General features: G+C 37.3%; 1 protein-coding gene and 1 long non-coding RNA gene across 2 annotated transcripts; both read left to right on the top strand.

Moving 5' to 3' along the window:
• The first annotated feature begins 12,602 nt into the window (after positions 1–12,602).
• On the top strand, positions 12,603–15,000 carry LOC104590821 (uncharacterized). Its single transcript, XR_734173.3, has 2 exons — positions 12,603–13,368; positions 14,637–15,000. It is a non-coding gene; the product is annotated as an uncharacterized LOC104590821 (long non-coding RNA).
• Positions 15,001–15,831: 831 nt separating this feature from the next.
• LOC104590822 (G-type lectin S-receptor-like serine/threonine-protein kinase At2g19130) lies at positions 15,832–20,239 on the top strand. Its single transcript, XM_010249576.2, has one exon. It carries the CDS (start codon positions 17,453–17,455, stop codon positions 19,928–19,930), a length of 2,478 nt encoding a protein of 825 aa, XP_010247878.1. The 5' UTR covers positions 15,832–17,452; the 3' UTR covers positions 19,931–20,239.
• The last annotated feature ends 1,905 nt before the right edge of the window (positions 20,240–22,144 follow it).

The following is a 22,144-nucleotide window of genomic DNA, read 5'->3' as shown; positions in this document are numbered from 1 at the left end:
ATCAGATAACAGTAGATTGATTTATTACTAGTAATTGCTATATAGGTCCTCGTGGGAACGATACTCTACTCATTACTCTATTACTTGAGCGGCTAGTGCACTTGCTAGTGTCACCAAGATGCACCAAGTTTTTGGTGCCATTGCTGGGGACTTATTGCAGCAATATTAGGAACTATTGGCCACTGTTAATCTGATTTTTAGCTCTGCATACATTGCTGATTTCTAACTCTGCATTTTAGAATTCAGATTTGAATGTAGTAGCTTTCATTGCTGATGAAGCTGGTCTTTTTTCCTATGGCTGAATTGCTTCATCTTTGGTTTTTGTTTTAGTTTAGGTAGTTTAGTTGATTTCAGGTTCTATTTATCTCAAAAGAAAAAAAAAAGTGCAGTTCAGATCTGATTACCTTAGCTGTTATTTCTGAAATCAGATCTGAACTCACACAGAAAAAAAAATTATAGCTACTCTAGTACAGTAGTGTAGTTGAGTTTTAGTTCTATACATTATAGTTCAGATCTGCATTACTGATTTAGATAGTCTGTTCTTATTACTGAATGATTTTAGTTCTGCAGTAGGTAATCTAATTTTTTTTCTTTCTTGTGTAGTAGTATTCAGATCTATAAGTTTTTTATGTCTGATTTCTAGTTATAGGTTCCATTCCTACTGTCATAACTTGCTGCTATAACTTTAATTTCTGATTTAATAAGACCTGCTAAATCTCTGATCTAAAGTAGGTTTCAGATCTGTATCTGTTGTGTAGTTCAGATCTGTATTACTAATCTGCTTAGTGGCTATACTAGTCAAAGTAGCAAGGTTCAGATCTGTATACACTAACACTTACTGCTGAAATCAAATATCAGATTTGAGCACACTGAATATCTTTTTACTGATGATTGATTTCAGTTCTATACAGATCTGTATACAGTATGCTTCATTGCTGATATCAGTGGTTTATCTTGCTGATTTGCTCAGTTTTTAGTATGTCCACTTTAGCTAGTGTTTGGTGATGCATAACTCATAAAAATAGTGGAGTCAGATCTGTATACAGTAGCCTTTCAATATGGAGCTCAGACCTGTACACAGTCACAACTGTTCTAGTATTAGTAGCTACTGATTTCAGATCTGTATAATGAGAAAAAAATTGTAAATTGCAGTAGATAACTAATTTCAGATCTGTATATTGAGAGAGAATTTGTAAATTGTTGTTCTACTCTCAGTAGCTACTGATTTCAGTTCTGTATATTGACTTTCAGTAGTGCAGTTTCAGTAGTTCAGACCTGTATACATTGTTTTATGCCTTTCTGACTTCAGGCCTGAGTTGATAGATTGCTGATTTTATAGAACTTTATAGGTTGCTTTTCTTTTTAGACTTTGGTTGTTGTTTTGGCCTTGGTAGTATAGCTGATTTGTAGTTCAGTATACTTTATAAAATTCTTATAGTTCAGATCTGTGTAAATTACTCTTCATTGCTGAAATCAGAAATCTTAGGCTGCTATTCTAAGTTTCAATCTTGTATATCAATTTGGTAGTGTGCAGTCTTCTTGATTTCAGTCTTGTATATCAGATTTCAGATATGTCTATATTAGTTTTCAACCGGTTGATTGTTCTTTTTCTTGAAGTTTTTCTTGTTAGGTAGCATTCAACTTTCTTTGCTTTGTAGATTTCTGCTCTCTTAGTGTTTAATAGTTCCTCTTTCTTAGGATTGTTGATTGTTTGATAGCTTACATTCCTTGATTAGTGTACAGTAGTTTCTTTACTATTTTGATAGAGGAGATGGCAATAACCAACTATCAATGGCATTCCGAAAGGGCACAAGTTAGAAGGCAGCAAGGTCTTCACAATGTTGACACATACACAACCCTATCTGCACAACTAAATGCAATCAGCAAGAAAATAGATGAGATACAGATAGCAGCAATGCATGTTCAGTCCGTGAGTTGTGAATGGTGTGGGGGAGGCCACATCAGCACTAAATGCCAAGTTGGCAATCAGTTTATGCAGCCTCCAGAATAGGTAAACTTTGTTGGCCACTTTCCAAGGCAGCAATACAGTCAGTACCCTTGTGCCATTAACCCCAGATGGGGAGAATACCCGAATCAGTCATGGCCAAATCAGCATGTGCCGAAGCCCTTCCCCCAAAACTTCTATCAGCCGGAACAAAAATCTAACCTAGAGGAGCTGATGGTCAAGTTCATAGCTAGTGCTGAAACCATATTTCAGAATAACGAAGTAGCAATAAAGAACTTGGAGAAGCAAGCCGGGCAGTTGGCACAATTGATTTCGGCAAGCATACCGGGCACTCTACCAGGTAATACTAAAGTGAATCTAAGAGGTGATGAGGAGCTACCAGAGGTAGAGAAAAAAGGCAAGGGATGAGAACAAAGTTAGCATGTTGGCCAACACCCTTAAGCTTGGTATACAAGAAGGAGGAGCTGCATGGGAAGAGAATGAAGAGATGCAAGGCATGGTAGCATACCTGAATGCCAATCCACAATTTCAAGGGAAAGAGTGTCTCATGTTGGAGGGCTTGGATACCCCGCCAATACCAACAAGCAAGCCTTCAACCCAAGAGCCACCCTCCCTTGAGCGGAAGCAACCCCCCCACATACACAGTATGCCTTCTTAGAGGCACCATCAACATTACCGGTAATCTTATTAGCAGATTTGAGCCAATTGCAAAGAGAAAAACTGTTGAGGGTGTCTCGAGAACACATGACAGCCTTAGCTCGGAAGGTGTCATTGATGATGCGGTTGGTGGATGTTTTCAGACCAACTTAGATTTTTAGTCATTAACTCTCTTGTTTTAGTTTTCTGCTTTTCTTATTCATTTTAGTTGAGTTTAGTATTTATGTAGGATGCTAATTGAATAAGTTGTTGATCTCTCTTTCTAGTTTTCTGTGATTTTTAGTAGCTAGAGGCTTCCTACCAAAAGAACTATTGTAGAATTTAAGAATGATCTTCAGGGAAGTCCTCTAAACCCCTCCTACTACTTGATATTGCTCTTCATGTAATTCCCTTCAATGCTAGATTTATTGGTACTCTCTCACATTAGGAACATTGAGGACAATGTTCATCTTAAGTGTGGGGGTGTGAGGCTGGAGCCATGCACCTCAACCATCCCAACACCTACATGCAGGCAATGACATGACCAATTAGACTGAAATCCCCTAAGTTCATTGTTGTTTATTAGGAGAATTTAAAATACAAAGAGTTGAGGGAGATCAATGTATGTGTCAGTCTTTATTCTTGTGAATGATCCAACTTAGCACAAGCATGAGGATAAGGGGGCTGAATATGAATTTCATCATGACCAGCCCTAACTACCTTCATGTGTATGAGAAACTTGATTGCATTATTAATGGTCAGTCAAGCTAGTTCACATCTGAACTGCTAATGCATGAGGTTCAACAACGAAAAAAAAAGTCCAATTGACTTCGCTATTTCGAGCTGAATAGTAAAACTAGCAACTTGGAATATGAGTATTGTTATCTACCTCAAGCATGTGACCAGTGTGAGATGGAGCATAAAATGCACTCACACTAAAAAAAAATGTGGGAAAGAAAAGAAAAGAATTCGGTGATGGCTGAGGTTTAAAAGGACAATATGCAGTTGAACACTCAATGAGGTGCAGTTACAGAATTGAGACCTAGTTCAAAGTGACAGTTAATTTTGGCGGTCAAGGAGCTGATCTACATATTGAACGGGAGTGAAAGCTGGAACTTGAAGAACCTTGTATTCTACCTTTCTTTAGATCTTATGTATGTGATGAGAATGGTAGTTCATAGGAATGGAGCAGACTACCTACACAAGTTTTCTGACCACTCAATGCGTTTTCCTCCTAAAAATTCATCCGGTAAAATGGTGAGAATAGAGGGGGGATGATCAGTTTATGGCTTATGTCTTTGCTTGAGGACAAGCAAAAGCTTAAGTGTGGGGGTATTTGATACGTGCACAATTTATACATAAAAATCTAATGTTTATGCTTAGATTTTGTGCTGATTTGTGTCAAGTTTTCCCCAATTCAGCCTAATTTTAGGAAATCTGCAAGGGAAACCAGTTTAGGAGAAAAAGAGCATAAAACAAAGGAAAAAGGAACTGATTTGAAGGAAATCCAGCCCAGCTAGAACAAGAACCCAACTGAGAAGTCAAGAGAGGGCCATTCAGCCCATGCTACACTCTTTGGGAGAACCCAAAGAGAAAGCCTACCAAAAAAGCCAATTCGACCCAGCAAGGAGGAGGCCCATTTCAGCTCAAGAGCAGCCTAAATTGCAGCCCAAAAACAACCCAAGTTTCAGCCAAGGTGCAGCCCAAAGTGCAGCCTAAGAAGAGCTAGGGGCGGCAACTTCTAGAGAGTTCAAGAGGAGAAAAGGGCAGCAAATTCCAGAAGGTTCAAGAGAGGCTAGAGGTGGCAACTTCTAGAACCCTTGGAAGCCTATTTAAGGAGGTCTCTTGGAGGGGAATGGTGTTCAATTGCCTGAGTTCAAACCTCCTTGATCCCTTGAGCTCGAAATTCTAAGAGAGGTGATGAGAGATAGCTAGGCGCAAGAAAGAAGAAGCTGAGGAGATCCAAGCATTCCAAGAAGAGAAGAAGGTGAATTCGAAGGGAGGAGAAGCTTTTGGGAGATCTAGGTCACACTCTTCCTTGATTTCTGCATACTTTGTGTTCAAATTCAGCTAGAGATTATGTAATTTCCCCATCTATCTTTCTTTCTTGCTGTAATGGAAGTTTGATTGTTGTAAATTCAATTCTATAATTAGTTTTCTTAAATCATTCGAATAGATCAGATCCAACTTTTATGTTTCTTGATTAGAAATTTTATTGTAGAACTGATTGGCCGAACTGCTATCTTACAAATCCAGATCTGTAATTTGTAATGTCTGAATTGCTTGAGAGAGAATTCAGACATTCTTCATTCAGTATTGGCTGATCTGTTCTAGACTCTTGGAAATTCTAGAGTGCTTGAGAAATACTCTAGAATTTCAGATATGCTAATAAAGAATTGAATTGAATGCAAGGTTAGAGATATCTTGCACAATTCAGTTGGTGATCATTCAGTTGGATTGATGTTCATTCAGCTGAATTGATGCCCTTGAATGCTTGATCTTAATGCATGCATGAATGATTAGATTCTTGATAGAGATATAAGAATCATCATTCATGCATATGATGAACATGCGCTTGAAAGAGGTTGTTCATTGCCTTGGGGTTTGAAACATGCACCTTCTAGTGATGATTCATGTTATATGATAGATGTAATTGACTATGTGGTTGGTGGGTGTTTTCAGGTCAATAGGTCGGCCGATTCCCTTGAGCTATGCATACAAGAAGGAGAAGCCATAATGGGAGAAGATGAAGAAATTCAAGGCATGTTAGCATACATGAATGCAAATCCTTAGTTTCAAGGAAAGGGGTTCATCAAGTTGGAGAGCTTGGACAGACCCTCGTTGCCAAAAAGCAAGTCTTCAATCGAAGAGCCACCCACCCTTGAGCTGAAATAACTCCCACCGCATCTGAAGTATGCCTTCTTAGAAGCACCATCAGCCCTACCGGTGATCATATCATCAGCCTTGACCCCTTTGCAGAAGAAAAAACTGTTACGGGTGCTACGGTAACACAAGACAGCTCTAGCTTGGAAGATAGCAGATATCAAGGGTATCAACCCGTCCATATGCACTCACAAAATTCTGATGGAGGAGGGAAGCAAGCCCACTGTTCAGCCCCAAAGACGCCTGAACCCGAACATGAAGGATATGGTGAAGACGGAAGTCATCAAGCTGTTAGACGCAGGTATTATCTATCCGATCTCCGACAGCTCATGCGTGAGCCCCGTCTAAGTAGTGCCGAAGAAAGGAGGCATGACTGTGGTACCGAATGCGATGAATGAAATCATACCGACTAGGACGGTTACCGGGTGGCGAGTGTGCATTGATTACAGAAAACTAAATGAAGCCACACACAAGGATCATTTCCCTCTACCTTTCATTGGTCAAATGATAGAGAGGCTAGCCGGTCATGAGTTCAATTGTTTCTTAGATGGGTACTCGGGGTACAATCAGATACCGATTTCACCGGAAGAGAAATAATGCCCTCTCTTCCACAAACTTGAAGGTTTCTATCTCACAAAGAGCATCTTCTCTCCCACAAAGTCCAACAATATCATCCACATTTCAATTTGGTTAGTTTATTTCTTGGGTCATAATTATGGAAGAACATCTTTTAGTTACATTTGAAAATCTATAAATGGAAGTTCATATTCCCTTCAGCTACATACAAGTCCAAGAAAGCAACTGGAGCAATGAATATTCAAGGAGGAGAACATCCAGAGGACTGATTATTCAAAGATGAGAGCAATCGTAGGTAATCCTCTATTTTCAATTTTGGTGTGGGTTCATCTAATCACCCGTACAAATGCTTCAATGTGATTTGATTCATTGAAAAATGTTGGTTTCAAACCGATGTTTGAATTCACAACTTCAACCCATTGAAAATTGAAGTTATGTGATTTAATTCAATTTAAATGTTGGTTTAAAACAAATGTCTGAATTCACAACTTCAAGCCATTGGATGTAGAAATTTTATTGTCACCCATTTGCTTGAAATCAAAACTGTTCTTGTCAAATTTTATTGCTTTTGATCTAATTATTTTGTTTTTTTCATGCTTTTCATTAATTTTTTATTATTTTTATTTCAGCATGATCTTGAAGTATACCATTTTGTTTCCTCTCTATTGTTTGTAGTTATATATTGTTTGTTTCCTCTCTACCATAATGAAATTACAATTAACGTTTCAGCTTACTTTTGATATTTCATTTAACACACAGATGACAACACTTAACGAGTATTTCCTTCAAGAATGTACCTAATGAGTTGTGCTCTAAATTACGCATGTCAACTCCCATATTCTTGGTTGAAGAAGTTAGAAAGGATTTCAAGGCCTCCATTCTTATAACAATCAGAGCCAACAATTGGAAATTCTATGGAAAGGGATCTATTTCTAAAATAGAGACAAAACAAGATGCATATAGGAAGGTGATCAAAAAAATAGTAGAATACTTCAACATGAAAATAGATGATGTGAATTATGAAGACTTATAGTACTATATGCATAAATTCTCAAAATTGGAAATGTACATTGACGACTTGAAATCAGAGCTACTAAAACTAAGAAATAGGCTTAATGAGACCGGAGTTGTGAAAAACGAATGCACTAATGATGAAGAACCAGAAGAAGATGAAGAATATGTTGTAGGGGGAATTTAGTTTATCTTGTGTTTAGTTTATGGATGATGTTAAAGTGAAAGATAGTAATTAATAGTGCTTGTTTTATTGTCATGTTTTAAGTTTCATTAACAGGGTTGTTTATGTTCAGGGACTGTTTATAATAGATTTCCATATAGAAGGTTGTTCATGTTATTTTATATAAAGTATAAATATTATCTTTGGTTGTTGTTCTTCTTTCTTTAATGTTGTGTTCTCTCAACACATTATGTGTGGGCATTGTTCTAAAGCTGTATCATTTTCAAAAACAGAAGAGACATAGTTTTGGTGGATTGAAAACTTTAACCACATAACTAAATAAAGCTGAACTTTGATGGATGGTCATTGGGTAATATGGGATCCTTAGGAATAGGGTGAGTTTTCAGAAATGAAAATGGTATGGTTATGGCAATGTATTCAGGAGTAATTGGGCACAAGGATCCTCTAAAAGCTGAAATCCTATCTGTACTTCATGAATTGAAATTAAGTAAAGCAGTTTCGATTGAAGTATATAGAGGTTGAAGGGGTCAAGGAGATCCACAGTTGGCAATATCTTGGATGAGATGCAATAGAAGAGGTGTTGGATACATAGACAAACTTTAACATAAATGGTCAAGCTAGGGTAGTGAAAATTGTGACAGAAATGAGGATATTATCCTGGAACGTTAGGTGAGACTCAGAGGAAAAAAGATAGCTAGAATAATCTGAAACTGTCTTCCATTTTCCATTTTCTGGAATGCATGGAAGGAAAGGAATACAACACTTTAGTGAAGTTAAGAAATGGAAGCTGGACAAAGTGGTGGTGACTGTTGGTGAATCTGTTGCAAATTGGGTTTTGATATTGCCTGAGTTTTCTCAGGTCAATAGAGTAGACTTGGGAGAAAGCTTATGGGAAGTAATGGGATTTCAAAATTATGATATGGATAATTGAAAATATGTTGTTTTTGTATTTGTTGATGTTGTTAGGTATTACCTTTAACACCTATCCAGATTGTACTTTATTTTCATTTAATGAAAATAACTTTTACTTGTCAAAAAAAACATAATTTTATTAAAGGAATGATACAACTGAACTTAGGTGTCAAGGCAACACCTTCATGCATCTTGATTATAAACTCAAGGACAACATTTGAATTTATGATAGTGTCCTAGAACCTGTCTCCAAACTCTCTTCTGCTTGCCTGAGCTAAATCAGGTAGAATCAGCACCGAATCCATAACCATTTTAACTATATTAGCCATGATTCTTTCAATCCTCCTAGATTTTTTTTCAACAATGTCATATTTCTCTCCTTCCATATTCCCAAATAAACAGCAACATGGATGCAACTCCAGCAGATTTTGGCTTTTTTTGCTTCTTTGAATTTTCAGCAACTTGAGAAAAAAAAAAAGAAAAAACCTATTTTGGAGTAATGAACATTGACTGCATGCATACACCAATATATATTGCAAATTGTTGATGGCATAAATCATTAAAGGTCATTTCACAACTTTCACAACATACCTTTCGAAAATATTTTAACCACTCTTTGTTTCAACTTGTGAGTTAAGTGCAGGGAATTTACTAATTGATTGTAGGATTAACCAGAAAGTGGACTATCAATATTGACCAATTTGTAGATGTATTCTGAGAGCAGCCACAATGTGGAACAAAAATTGCCAACAATTATGTCTATATCCACTCCACCCCCTTCAAAGACCCCTGATAGATGAGACCAACATTTGGTAATGGCCTTTTAACCAATTTGTGTATATGTATATTCATGGGAAAGGTACATAATCCTAATAATAATACAAAAAAATATGTTTAGGTGATAGTACCTGATTTACAAATTGTTGTTTCTACCTAAAACTTTGTTTACCTTGTCATTTACATGAAAACAAATTAGTAGCAAAAAACTAGGCTTTCATTATAAAAGAGATAATAAAAATAATAGTTGAAATATTTCAGCCTAAAAAATTTTACAAAGAAACAAATATACAGCCTAAAGAAATGACAATGCCTATTATACAATTATCATTAATCAAGTTAGCAAAGAACATATGCAGCCAAGGCACAGTACAACAATATTCCATCCTCCCCTCACTCGACAAGTAGAACCTGCCACTTCAACCTTCCTCTTTCTCCCATGGTATTAGGCCTTTAAGGTGAAATTTTCAGATTCTTCCACCTCATAATTATCTTTTTTTTTTTTTTTTTTCTGTTTGTAGCGTTAAACAGATGAGGAAATCTATCACAATAGAAAGGGTTTGAAAAATAAGAGCACTAAATAAATAAAAATTTATAAGTTGGGAAAAAGTGAAGATTGGCCTTTTAATTATAGGGCGGGGTATATGATTGGAGATATGAATGCATAATTACAAATTTGAGGTATTATAGGAAATGCATTATGGAAAAGAAACACTAAAATAATCTATACTACTTCTATAAGTGTGAATAGCCTCATTTCTTTAATTTTCATTGGACAGGTTCTACCCTTACATGTCTATGCATATAGAGGGCATATATATAATTTACTCACATTGAAATAAAAAAACCAATGGTACAACTTCACGGTTTTATCTCCCACAAACACCTTCCACGTTCTTATTCAAAGAGAAACTGTTCTCACCCATTGGTGCAGTCTATTTTAACTGATCTTCCAAGTAAAGCGGTTGATTTGGATGTTAACCAAAAAGGAAATTTTGATAAAACAGAAACAAAATCTCCTGGACCAATGGGTTTCACGAAGGTTGTAGGAAAATCTAAGGTGGGCATTGACTGTTCAAAGCAATCTGCAAAGAAGGGGAAGGGGGTAAGGAGGGAAAGTGGTTCTGTAACTTTTGGAGTGAAGACCCCAGAAGGAGGAAGAGAGAAGAAGGTAGTTGATACGAATAGGGTAAATACAGAGATTGGGGTCAACAAATAGATATTTGAGGGTTTTCCAAGATGATCGGCAAGGTTTAGTTTAGTGAATGTTTTAGAAGATGACAACAAAAAAAGGCAGTGATAAAAAGGCTGGCTCAGTGGTGTAGAGTGTTTTTATTGATCCTCTGAATACGCAAAAAAAGGCACAGTCGTATATACAAACTCAATCTCTATTCTATCTCTCACATTCACCATTTTCCTTTTCTCCCTTTATTATTATTTTTGGGTTATATTTTCCTCTTCATCTCTCTCCCTCTCATTGATACGGGTTGTGTCTCTCTTATATGTCTAACGGTAGGATCCGTTCGATCGAACCAAAGTAGTGCTGCGGCACTTGCCTCCCTAGCTCTCTCAGTCGGCGCTTAACGAGGAAATCGACGTGGCCTTCGCCGGCCGATACAAGTGGATTTTTTTCCACCTCGACAAGAACAGTTTAGGGTTTTACATCGACCTTCTTTTGTCATTGCTATTTAATCTGATTATCCATCGTTTTACTATGCTTTCCTTTTTGTTTCCCGGTCTGTAGCATCATTTAAACTCATTAATAATTGTGGTTTTTATTGTCAAGTCTATTGTGTTTTGTTGTCATTGTTTTCGGAATCCTTTGTTTGCTAGGAATATCATCCAGATCATTTGTATCAGAACAGGTTAGGGTTCGACCTTCTCCCCTATAGCTAGGCTATCCACAGGAGAACTGGTCGATTGAGAAACCCAACTGAATGAGTTCTTCATCTGTGTGGTCTAGGATCTATCCTCCCTTATCCAGTTCCTGAACCGCCATGAACCATCAGAAGATCTGAGCATCTGCCCTATGACCACATAAGAGTCTCCCTCAACCTTGATTCTTTATACATCCAATAACAACCTACTTTGACACTACATAGGAACACCAAAATCTCTGATCTTATAAAGCTGTTCATTTGCTGGTCTAGTTCTGAATGTGTCAAACAACCATGTAGCCTATTTTATTAATGACATTGGACATCATATCCATTCATATCCTTAGAATAGTAAGAATGAATTGACTCATATATGCACGCATTTTGCAGGGAGGGGCATGATAATGATTAGCTACATGAATGCATATCAGAGTTCAACATTCTTACTCTGAGATGCTTTCTTGGCTATCCTTTACCTCAGCGCTATTTTTCCATTAAAATTATTTGGTTATATGTTTCTCATATGTCATGAATCGTAAATGCCTAAGTTGCACCGGAGTGATTCATAAATCATTTATTTATGTTCCATTGTTTTGTGGTAATTATTTTATGGAGCTTGTTATACGAATTATGATGAATATGAATGCTTTACTTACTATATTCTTATTTTTATTATTTTGCATCCAGTGTTTCAAACATTACTTGAATCATTATCATGGCAATCTCCTATGTGCATCGCACGGACACGCTTACTAGTAATACTAAATTAGAAAATATTTATTTATTTATTTTGCCTTTTGAACCCATAAAAGGTGAAGAACACTACACAGCCTGAGGTCTGATGTATGAACAATAATCTAAAGCATGATGGGTCATGTTACACCCAACCATTATAACCTAATTTGTATGTCAAGTTTAAGGCAAAATCTATGGTGCATGTACAGTGAGGCAAAATCAATGAAAACTAATTAGATCATATAATATATTTAACGTGATTGATTAAAATCTTGATTTAAGATGTCACAAATATTTATTGATGGGTGGTAGTTGTATTCTAAGTTTAAAGCGTTATATAGGAGAAGTCAATTGTTTTTGTTTTGTTTTATTTGGTTTTCTAGACAGAAATTTTCAACTTTTGGTCAAGTGGTTTGGGATGGGTCTACGTTCAACTTGACCCATGCCCAAAACTTTTAATAAAGTCCGCTAGGTAAATTCTAATTGCACGAGACAGTCGAACCACGAAATTTGGCTATGTTTTATTCTATTGAAAATAAGAAAGAAAAACATAGATGAGGGAAGGATTTGTTGAACTCGTTTGTAGGATACCATGGCAGATGTGGAATTGCCCAAACCGTTTTCCATTCCACCTGTACCTCACGCACCGTATGAGCGCTAATATGGTTATTGTCTATCACTCCATTAATTCTCTCTACTCTTAATATCTTCATTAAGTTCTTTAATTAATTTTATATTATATCCAATAAATCTCATAGGTACAAAAAAAACTATAAAAAATATAATTATTAAAATTTATATTTATAAATATTAAATATAATTATATTAATTATATAATTTGAATTTTACTGAGAAAAGGTTTAAGCAACTTACCCTGACGTTGGATTTTCGTGGACTAATTTGATTTAATATTTTATGAGGACAGAAGACCCAGAATTAAATTAAAATTGTTTAAGGCTGTATTTGGTTCCAAAGAAAGATGTAAGGGAAAGAAGAGAAAGGTAAGAAATCCGTACCTTTTCTTTAAAACCGAACATTTGCTCTACCAGTATAGTAAATGACAAAATTACAAAAACGCCCATTCAAGAGATTTCAGTCAATGATTCACGGATAAGCAGATTCTAAAAATCAAATATGTGCCTCAGATTTCATAGATCATTCTACAACTACAATGCATGCAGCGGCACCCTACAAAATGTCAAAATCCTTCCAAGTTGATTTCGCATCGTCTGTCACCTAGGACAGAAAATTTTTCTGTCCTGACCAATCTAATTGGGACACGTCGCCTTTACCACCCCAATTTGAATTGACGGAAGAAAATCCTCTAACGGCGAGATAGACGCCAAAAGTTATGAAAAACAATTGGGTAAAGCCAAATATCCTCTCCACTGCGAGTTTCTCCCTTTCCCTCCCTCCTATTCTCTTCTCCTCCCTAGTGCGAGCTGCTCTCTTTCCACTGCCATCTTGCCGTAAAAACCCTGCAACCATCTACTGTCTTCCCGTTGAAACTTGTCAACTGAGCTGGGTTTCAAAGAAAAAGACGACGACCCTGTGACCCGATCCCCACCGCCGCTGCCATCTTGCCGTTGAAACCCTGCAACTGAGTCGCATGCCATAGTTAAAGACGACCCTGCAACCAAGCTCCACCGCCACTGCCATCTTGCCGTTGAAACCCTGCAACCGAGCCGCATGCCGTAGTTAAAGACGACCCTGCAATCTGAGCTCCATCGCCGCTGCCAATCTTTCCGTTGAGCTGCAACTGAGCATGTTCCCATAGTGAAACACAACCCTGCAACCATCAACCACTTCAGGTTCAATTTACACGCCCTCTATTATTAGTTAGTTATTTTTTCCTTTTTTTTTTTTTGGATTGAGTGGAAGGTTTTCTAAGCTGTAGCTGGTTCTTGTTGGGTTGTGAACGTCTAAGGAGGAATTTGCCATTTTTTCCTTTTTTTCCTGTTTTTCCTTTTTGTTTCTTGGGTAGGTTTCCTACCCCCTCTTTCATTTTTATTTTCTTTTCTTTCATTTTCTCTTTTCCTTTTGGGCATGCTTTGTAAAAGATTTTATAATTAATAAATTTCTGTTACTGATAAAAGATCATAAACAATTCTAGAGCCATAAAAGTGATGACAAGGAAACAAAACATGTGATAACGAAAAAGCAATACCAGTTACCATTCACTTGAACCTGCACCAGAGTGCACAAATGTAATCCATAACCAGTTATATCAGGGGATTCTACTATATGGTCATTCTTTTCACCAGGAACAGCACTCCATCCAAGAGGAACAATTGATGTGGCAGTCCTTATAACAGGGGATTCTACTATATGCCCAAGCTCTATAGCACCAGCAATTGTAAGGCCAAACCATTGTTGTAAATGTGGAAACTGTGGCAATTGTTTCATTCCTAAGAACAAAGAAGCAGTACCACACATGCACAACTCATAGATTCTGCAAAGAAAAGGAATCAATCATAATAACAAGAACCCAACAAGAACCACTTTAGGTTCAATTTCCATCGTCGCTTCCATCATGCCATTCAGAAGCTTGGCACTAGATTCAGAGACGGTCTGCAGCACTAGATTCACACTGTTATAGTTCACCTCTGACTTTCAAGCCTCACTCTGGCCACTTAGGTAGTATTTGGCAATAGCACCGAAGGGGCCATTTGTTACACCTTATGATAATTGATATGTAAGTTGCTATTTAAGACATCCCATAGGCTAGACTTGATGAGACAGAATCTAACCAACTACACAGCGTGCCCTCAATTTGTTCTTAAAAATGTCTGTCAAACTTGTATGGTTGTTTTAAAAGATCTAGTTAGTTTTGAAGTAAAAAAGGATTAAAATGTCTGTAAAATGGTTTCTCGTGCGTCAACAAATAGACCTGATAGTGTGCCACCATTGAAATGTGAAATACATCAAAGAATTGTGCCATATTAAGTCTAATACCCCAAGGAATCCAGGCAGGCTTTTTTATAGATGTGTAAGTTACACCTTAATCTATATAGATTCAAAATTATAATTAGATATTATTAACATTGTTTAACAATTATATTGTCACTTGTATTTGCAGGAAGATCCTGGTTGTTTCTTATTCAAATGGTGTGATCAACATCTTAAAGAAGTACCAAAAGCTGAGAATTCATGAATACTACAAGATGACGGTCCAACAGTAGATTTGCTCCGAAGGGATTTATTAAATGAAATAATAATGGAGCAGTCACTTTTTAAATATGAGATACAGTTGGAATTGGTCAATATTAGAAACGTTCTAACCATGCATTTAGTGGCATTAGTTGTTTTATTAGTTTTAATTATTATGTTGCTCTTTTGTTGGTAGAGAGTTGGGTATATTTTATACTAAGTTTTATATTTTGACTTACAAAGTGGACATATTTCGATTAATTATGGAATGTTTCAGTTAATCTGATTTGGGGACTCCATTATTTCTAATATATTAAAGTTGAAATTTGAACTGGTATATCTGTGATTTGAAACTCAATTGATTCAATTTTTAAACTACCTAACTAAATCTCCATTGTTAATGCCTACAAAAGCAGCCACTTTTTTTACAAGATTTGGAACATGAGGCCATGAGCTGTAGTGTTTATTTCAAAATCTTAAAAATTCAATTAACTTAACCATTATTTTGAAAACTACTAATGGTTCAGTTACTTGAATTTGGAGAAATCATTCTTTTCTTGCATCATTATATAATTCAGTTACAAAGATTTGTGATTGGTTCGGGCTGTGTTCTCTTCTTATTTCACTCTTTTTTCAGACTTTATTTTCATGACTGGGACTGTTGGATTCCTTCAAAACTTTTGCAAATTTCATCAGCTCTAATTTATCTGGTGCATCTTGGTCATGATGATGATGATGAAGCACATCATTTTGAGCAAAAAACCATGAGCGCTATCTTCACTTTGAACAACTCCCTTTTATGAGGTTATCCTCACTTTGAACAATTACCTTGTATGAGGTTATTCTCACTTTGAACAATTGCAACATCGTAGAAGCTCAGAGTCCTTGATCTTTGGTTGTCCAAATATGACCTTAACGTACAAGATGGAGTTACCTCACTCCTCCATTTTTTTTTCCCTGCTACTGTTACTATATAATGGGTTGCTGAATTACTACTACTTGAGTAAGATTGAACGATTGGATACTCCAAAAGCTGATTGAACGATTGAATGATCCAAAATTTCTATCCGTCAAATTTCCAACATATCAGGCTTCTAACTGATCTAAAATTACTGTATTCAAATACTCAAGGCAATTGACCAATCCAATTATCCAAGGCAATAGATCATGTTCATTGTCCATTCCTTCGGGTGTTGCAAGCAACATGTTCATTGTCCATTCCTCTGGGTGCTGCAAGCAACATGTTTCATGATGGGCAAATGAAAGTCAAAACCAAGTTTTGAACTGAATGATTTTGTTGATTATCCAATTTTCTTGTTTCAATATAATCAAATCAAAATAAGACCTAAATAAACTGTATGAATAAAACCTCTAGAGGATGAAGACAAAACTAAGTCCACCCCATATACACCAAACCAAAATAAATGGTTAAATAAACTATCTTGTTGAACTGCACCACACCACACCAAAGATTCATATGAAACTCCGGTCATTCTGTGATGAATAATTTGGAAGAGCTCCATCTTGTGGAAGAAAGCCTGCACAATTAAGGTTCAGTAGTTCTCATTTTTGTAAATATCCAATTCAGATTTAACCAAGAACAAAGATGATGAACATTTTGTTTTGATTTTCTTAACAGAATAGTATACATTAGAAACACATGATGGGATTCTAAGTTTGTATTGATACGACTTTTCAGGTTTAGTTTCTCACTGATCAAGCGGTTCAGTAGACAGCCATGCCAATTCAAGAGCACATTATGAATAAAGATAATCACCATAGAGTGTGGAAAACAAAATAACTAATATATATACTTAATAGATGGAAATTCCTAATCCAAAAGCACTCACTAATAACTACAATACTAATCGATAGATTGCTATAGTATGCGACCATGAACACAATACTTCCATTCAATCCAAAAATAAAAAACAAAGGGAAAACTAACTAACTAATAATATAGGGCGTGTAAATTAAACCTGAAGTGGTTGAGGGTTGTTGGACGGCAAGATGGCAGCGGCAGTGTAGCTCAGTTTGTAGAGTCGTCTTTAACTACGGCATGCAGTTCAGTTGCAGGGTTTCAACGGCAAGATGGCAGCGGCGGTGGAGCTTGGTTGCAGGGTCTTCTTTAACTATGACATGCGACTCAAGTTGCAGGGTTTCAACGGAAAGATGGCAGTGGAAAGAGAGCAGCTCGCAGTAAGGAGGGAGGGGAGGGAGGGGAAGAGAATAGGAGGGAGGGAAGAGAGCAATTCGCAGTGAAGAGGATATTTGACTTCACCTAATTGTTTTTTATAATTTTTGGCGTCCATCTCGCGGTTAGAGGGTTTTCTTCCGTCAATTCAAATTGGGGTGGTAAAGGCGACGTGTTCCAATTAGATTGGTCGGGACAGACGATGGAACTCTTCCAAGTTTGCGATTCACAACCCGAACAACAATACCAAGAGGGTATTATAGTCATAGCAACCAGGTTAAAGGTACAAAAGACAAAAAATCTAGCGGTTGGTTTTCTCGCAAGACTTCAAAAGTTGGACCTTGGACACGAGACTCTTCTTCTTCTTCTTCTATTTTCTCGCCATCATCGCTTCCCCCTCTTCAGAATCAGTCCTATAAATATCTGGGCTTCCTCCTGGATATGTGCTGCACAGATAAGCCAGATGCTCTTGTGGTATAGGAGACTCCCTACCCTTCTCATCTCACCTCCTGAAAGGAAAACAAGAAATTAAGAGAGGAGTACGTGCAGTCATGGTTCCCCTAAACAACCTGTGGTTCTTGCTATCTCTTTTCCTTCTTTGCTTCTCTTTCGAGATCCATCTCTCCTATGGAGCTGACACCATTTCTTTAGGCGAGTCTCTTTCCGGGAATCAGACCATAGTCTCTTCCCAAGGCAACTTTGAACTGGGCTTCTTCAAACCAGGTAATTCGACTCAGAACTACTATATAGGCGTCTGGTACAAAAAAATCTCGGTCAAGACGATAGTTTGGGTAGCAAACAGAGAAAATCCCGTCTCTGACATTTATTCTTCACAGCTTAAACTCTTAGAGGATGGTAATCTGGTCCTGCTCGACCAGTCTAACATCCAGGTTTGGACGACAAATTTGACCTCTACAACCTCGAATTCTATCGAGGCAGTGCTTCTTGACAATGGAAATCTTGTTTTGAGGGATGGTCCGAATTCCTCTGTTTACATGTGGGAGAGCTTTGATCACCCAACTCACACTTGGTTGCCTGGTGGAAAGCTTGCAAGGAATAAACAAACCAACACAACCCAGCGCCTTACTTCATGGAGAAGTAAGGAAGATCCTGCTCCGGGTATTTTTTCTCTCGAGCTAGATCCAGCCGGAACCAGTCAATACTTCATACTGTGGAACGGGTCTGTAAGATACTGGACCAGTGGGACCTGGAATGGGCAAATTTTCAGCTTAGTTCCTGAAATGAGATTGAATTATATCTACAATTTCAGCTACATCAACAATGAGAACGAGAGCTACTTCACCTATACTGTCTATAATAGTTCTATTATTTCTAGATTTGTCATGGATATTTCGGGGCAAGTTAAGCAATTGTCGTGGCTCGAAGGCTCCAACGAGTGGAACTTGTTTTGGAGTCAACCTAGAACGCAGTGTGAGGTCTATAACTTATGTGGGACTTTTAGTACCTGCAACGACCGAGCCATGCCCTTCTGTGAATGCTTGCCTGGTTATGAACCAAGCTCTGTAAGAGATTGGAACCTCAGCGACTGGTCTGATGGTTGCCGGAGGAGAACCCCATTGAACTGTAACAATAATGATGGGTTCTTAATCATGCCCAATATGAAATTGCCCACAGGCACCTCAAATTTGGCAACTGGGAGTCCCGATGCCTGTAGATCAGCTTGCTTGAACAACTGTTCTTGCAACGCATATGCCTATGCCAATGGTCAGTGTTCCATTTTGGAGGGAGACTTGTTGAGTCTGCAAGAAATCTCAGAAGGTGATGACAGTGGAGTTAATCTCTATCTCAAACTTGCCGCATCTGATATTCCAACTCCAAGTTCTGGTAGCAAGAAGGGAACACCTGCTGGCGCTATCATAGGTGCCATTGCAGGGTCTGTAATCCTCTTTGGCTTTATTTTGGTGCTAATATGGACAAGGAAGAGTGGGGGATCACTTAGGTTGTCAGATGCAGTTGAGGGTTCTTTGATTCCTTTTGGTTACAGAGACTTACAGATTGCTACCAAGAACTTCTCAGAAAAATTGGGGGGAGGAGCTTTCGGTTCTGTTTTTAAAGGAACTTTGACTGATTCAACTGTCATAGCGGTGAAGAAGCTTGAAGGCCTCAGACAAGGAGAGAAACAATTCCGGACAGAGGTTAGTACAATCGGGACCATTCAGCATGTTAATCTCGTTCGCCTTCGGGGCTTCTGCTCTGAAGGAACTAAAAGATTGCTTGTGTATGATTACATGCCAAAGGGCTCTTTAGATTTTCATTTATTTCATGGAAATAAGTATTCTAATATTATAGACTGGAAGACGAGATATCAGATTGCACTTGGGATTGCCAGGGGATTGGCTTATCTTCATGAGAAGTGCAGAGATTGCATCATACACTGTGATATCAAACCGGAGAACATACTTTTGGATGCCGAATTCTGTGCAAAAGTAGCAGATTTTGGTTTGGCAAAGCTTGTGGGGCGGGATTTCAGCCGGGTTCTGACAACCATGAGAGGTACCAGAGGATACCTTGCACCAGAATGGATTTCGGGTATGGCTATCACAGCTAAAGCTGATGTGTATAGCTATGGCATGATGCTTTTTGAAATTATATCAGGAAGGAGAAACTCTGAGCAATCGGAAGATGGGAAGGTTTCATTCTTCCCAACTTGGGCCGCAAGCCAAATAAACAAAGGTGAGGATGTGCTTGGTATATTGGACTACAGGCTAGAGGGTAATGCCAATGTGGAAGAACTAACTAGAGCTTGTAGAGTTGCTTGTTGGTGCATCCAAGATGACGAAATTCACAGGCCATCAATGGGCCAAGTAGTTCAGATATTTGAAGGGGTTTTGGAGGTAAACCCACCTCCAGTCCCAAGATCTCTCCAGGTTCTTGTGGAGAATGGTGACCACATCATTTTCTTCTCTGAGTCTTCTTCCAACCACAGTCAACAGGCACGGAGTAGCATGTCCAAGTCTGCCTCACAGACACAGTCGAAGAGCACTTCATCAACAAGTTCCCAACCATGAAGTTTATCAAGTTGGGATTTGGGGATTGATGTCAAAATCTTCTACCATTCATCAGCTAATAAAACCATATTCTGCAGTTTTACATAAATTATAAAGTGTGTCTTCATTCACACCTCCTGCTTGCATGCTTTGTAAGGAAGATATATGCTTCTTAGTTGTCACTGTCATTGATGTATTTGAATATTGTTTTTCATCCCAAAGATTAAGCAGTTGAGATCTGTAATTAGGATGAAGGGCCTCATGCAGGGTATCTGGGGCTTGGTTGCTTGGGATTTTATGGACTCTAAACTAGTAGGGCTGCAAAAGGTATCTATCTATCTATCTATACATCCAAATTAGATTTTGAAATTTGAATAATCTGATCTAGTTAAGGATGGATGATCTAAATTCCATCCATTAATAATTGAATTGAACATGGATGATGGATCCACCCCCATCCAAAGCAATAATATTTAGTATGCAGAACATTTGAAAAAGCACAAAAGAAAACAAATAAATAGACAAACGTAACAGAAAAAGAATAAAAGAAGCCTGCCAAATACGATTACGTATGCATTCGCTCACAAAAAGAACCGTCTCAAGGAAATCATAGAAAGCAAACAGAACATTTGAAAAAGCGCTCTGCTCTTAGAACCAGGAAACAGAGTAAACAGCTCACTTCTATTTTTAGGGAAAGGACCTTTAAGAGTTTGGTTGGGTTTATTGACTCCCAATAAATTCTGTATTTTCTGTTCTTGTTTTCTAGCATCAATCCGGATCCAAGGCAGTTGATTGATAGCATAAGTTATTACATTAAACAATATGGGAGGAATTTCTTAAAGAAGATGAAATGTTTTTGATAAGGTGCTTGTATATCATCACATCAATAGATGAATTAGCTACTGTACTAGAATTTAAGGCATGTAAATATAAATAGAAATTGATACATCATATCCTAGAACAGTGAATATCAGAAGTATAATTAACATATAGCAAAATCTACCCAGAAACTGTATCATGAAGCATTGAAAAAAAAGGGAAAAGGTTAAACAGTGATAAAGAGGCACATCATAGATAATTCTAAAACATGAACAAATGAAAGATTTGTTCCTGCACATTTCATTCTACACATCTTCCTGCACAACCTCTTGGGTTCTGCCATGTCAGCGTCACATGAGTGAAAGATTTGTATGTGCAAGCAACTTAACGAACGATTGATAACGTTCACGCCCAGGCTTCATTTCCTTCCTCTCAAATCTCAATTATTCTGATCTTAGGTGGAGAAACATGCCTAGAAAACAGAGCGAGTACCAATTGTGAAAAATTCCTTGAGAAACCCAACCCATTTATCGCTTCATGAGTATCTCTCACGTTCTCCTGCAAATTTAACTCCACTCCATTGCCTTAATGGCATCTCAAGCTTATCTGGTTTATCGTCTCTCTTCATCTTGGAAGAGTTGTTGGTAGGAGTCAAGAAAACAAAGGGTATTCATTTTTCAAACAAAGGTATTTGTTTCATCTGTATTTTTCAAACAAAGCCTTATCTGGTTTAACCTTTGGAGATTTTGATCTTGAAACTTCTTTATAGATCCCTCCCATTTTTGGATTTCTTACTTTTTCTTTCCTGTTCGATCTCATTCTGTGAAAGAAAAAATCAAAAATATTTCCTTCAATTTTTTCCCGCCCGAATGAATGAATTTTCACCAATGGTGGATTTTTGTAACTGAATTATTAGCAAACTACTAATTCAAGCTTGCATTCGATGGAAAACCTTTGAGGAAGATGTGTTTATCTTCCACAAATGTTTATATCAGTTGTGCCCTTTTTTCTCTTTTGATATATTTTAAAATTTGAAAATAGGGAAAAATTAAAAAATAGAAGTCTCTACCACATCCGTTAAGTTGCTTGCACATATAAATATTTTAACTCGTGTAACGCTGACATGGCACAGGAAGATGTGTGGAATGGGATGTGCAGGATATCCGGATTCGTATGATACGCCGTTGGTCTTATGTAATTACTAGTGGGGACCTGGGATTTCTCAAGGAAAAGTGAAATAATAGAAACCAATGCAGTGTTTTTAAAATAATTAATTTTTATTTTAGTAATTTGTTATAAAAATAATTTAGTAATTTAGATTAATTATATTAATAATTTTTAAGAAAAATAATAAATTATTTAATAAATTAATTATCTTTTTCTTTAGTATTCTATTTTATTTATTTTATTTTATTA

This window comes from Nelumbo nucifera, chromosome 1, assembly GCF_055504915.1.
Source record: "Nelumbo nucifera cultivar China Antique chromosome 1, China Antique-T2T, whole genome shotgun sequence".
Lineage (NCBI taxonomy): Eukaryota > Viridiplantae > Streptophyta > Magnoliopsida > Proteales > Nelumbonaceae > Nelumbo > Nelumbo nucifera.
The sequence above is the reverse complement of the archived record's forward strand: the minus strand, read 5'-3'. Positions and strand labels throughout refer to the sequence as shown.

Coding starts and splice junctions, on each gene's coding strand:
- LOC104590822 (XM_010249576.2), top strand. CDS start 17,453: ATGGTTCCCCTAAACAACCTGTGGTTCTTGCTATCTCTTTTCCTTCTT.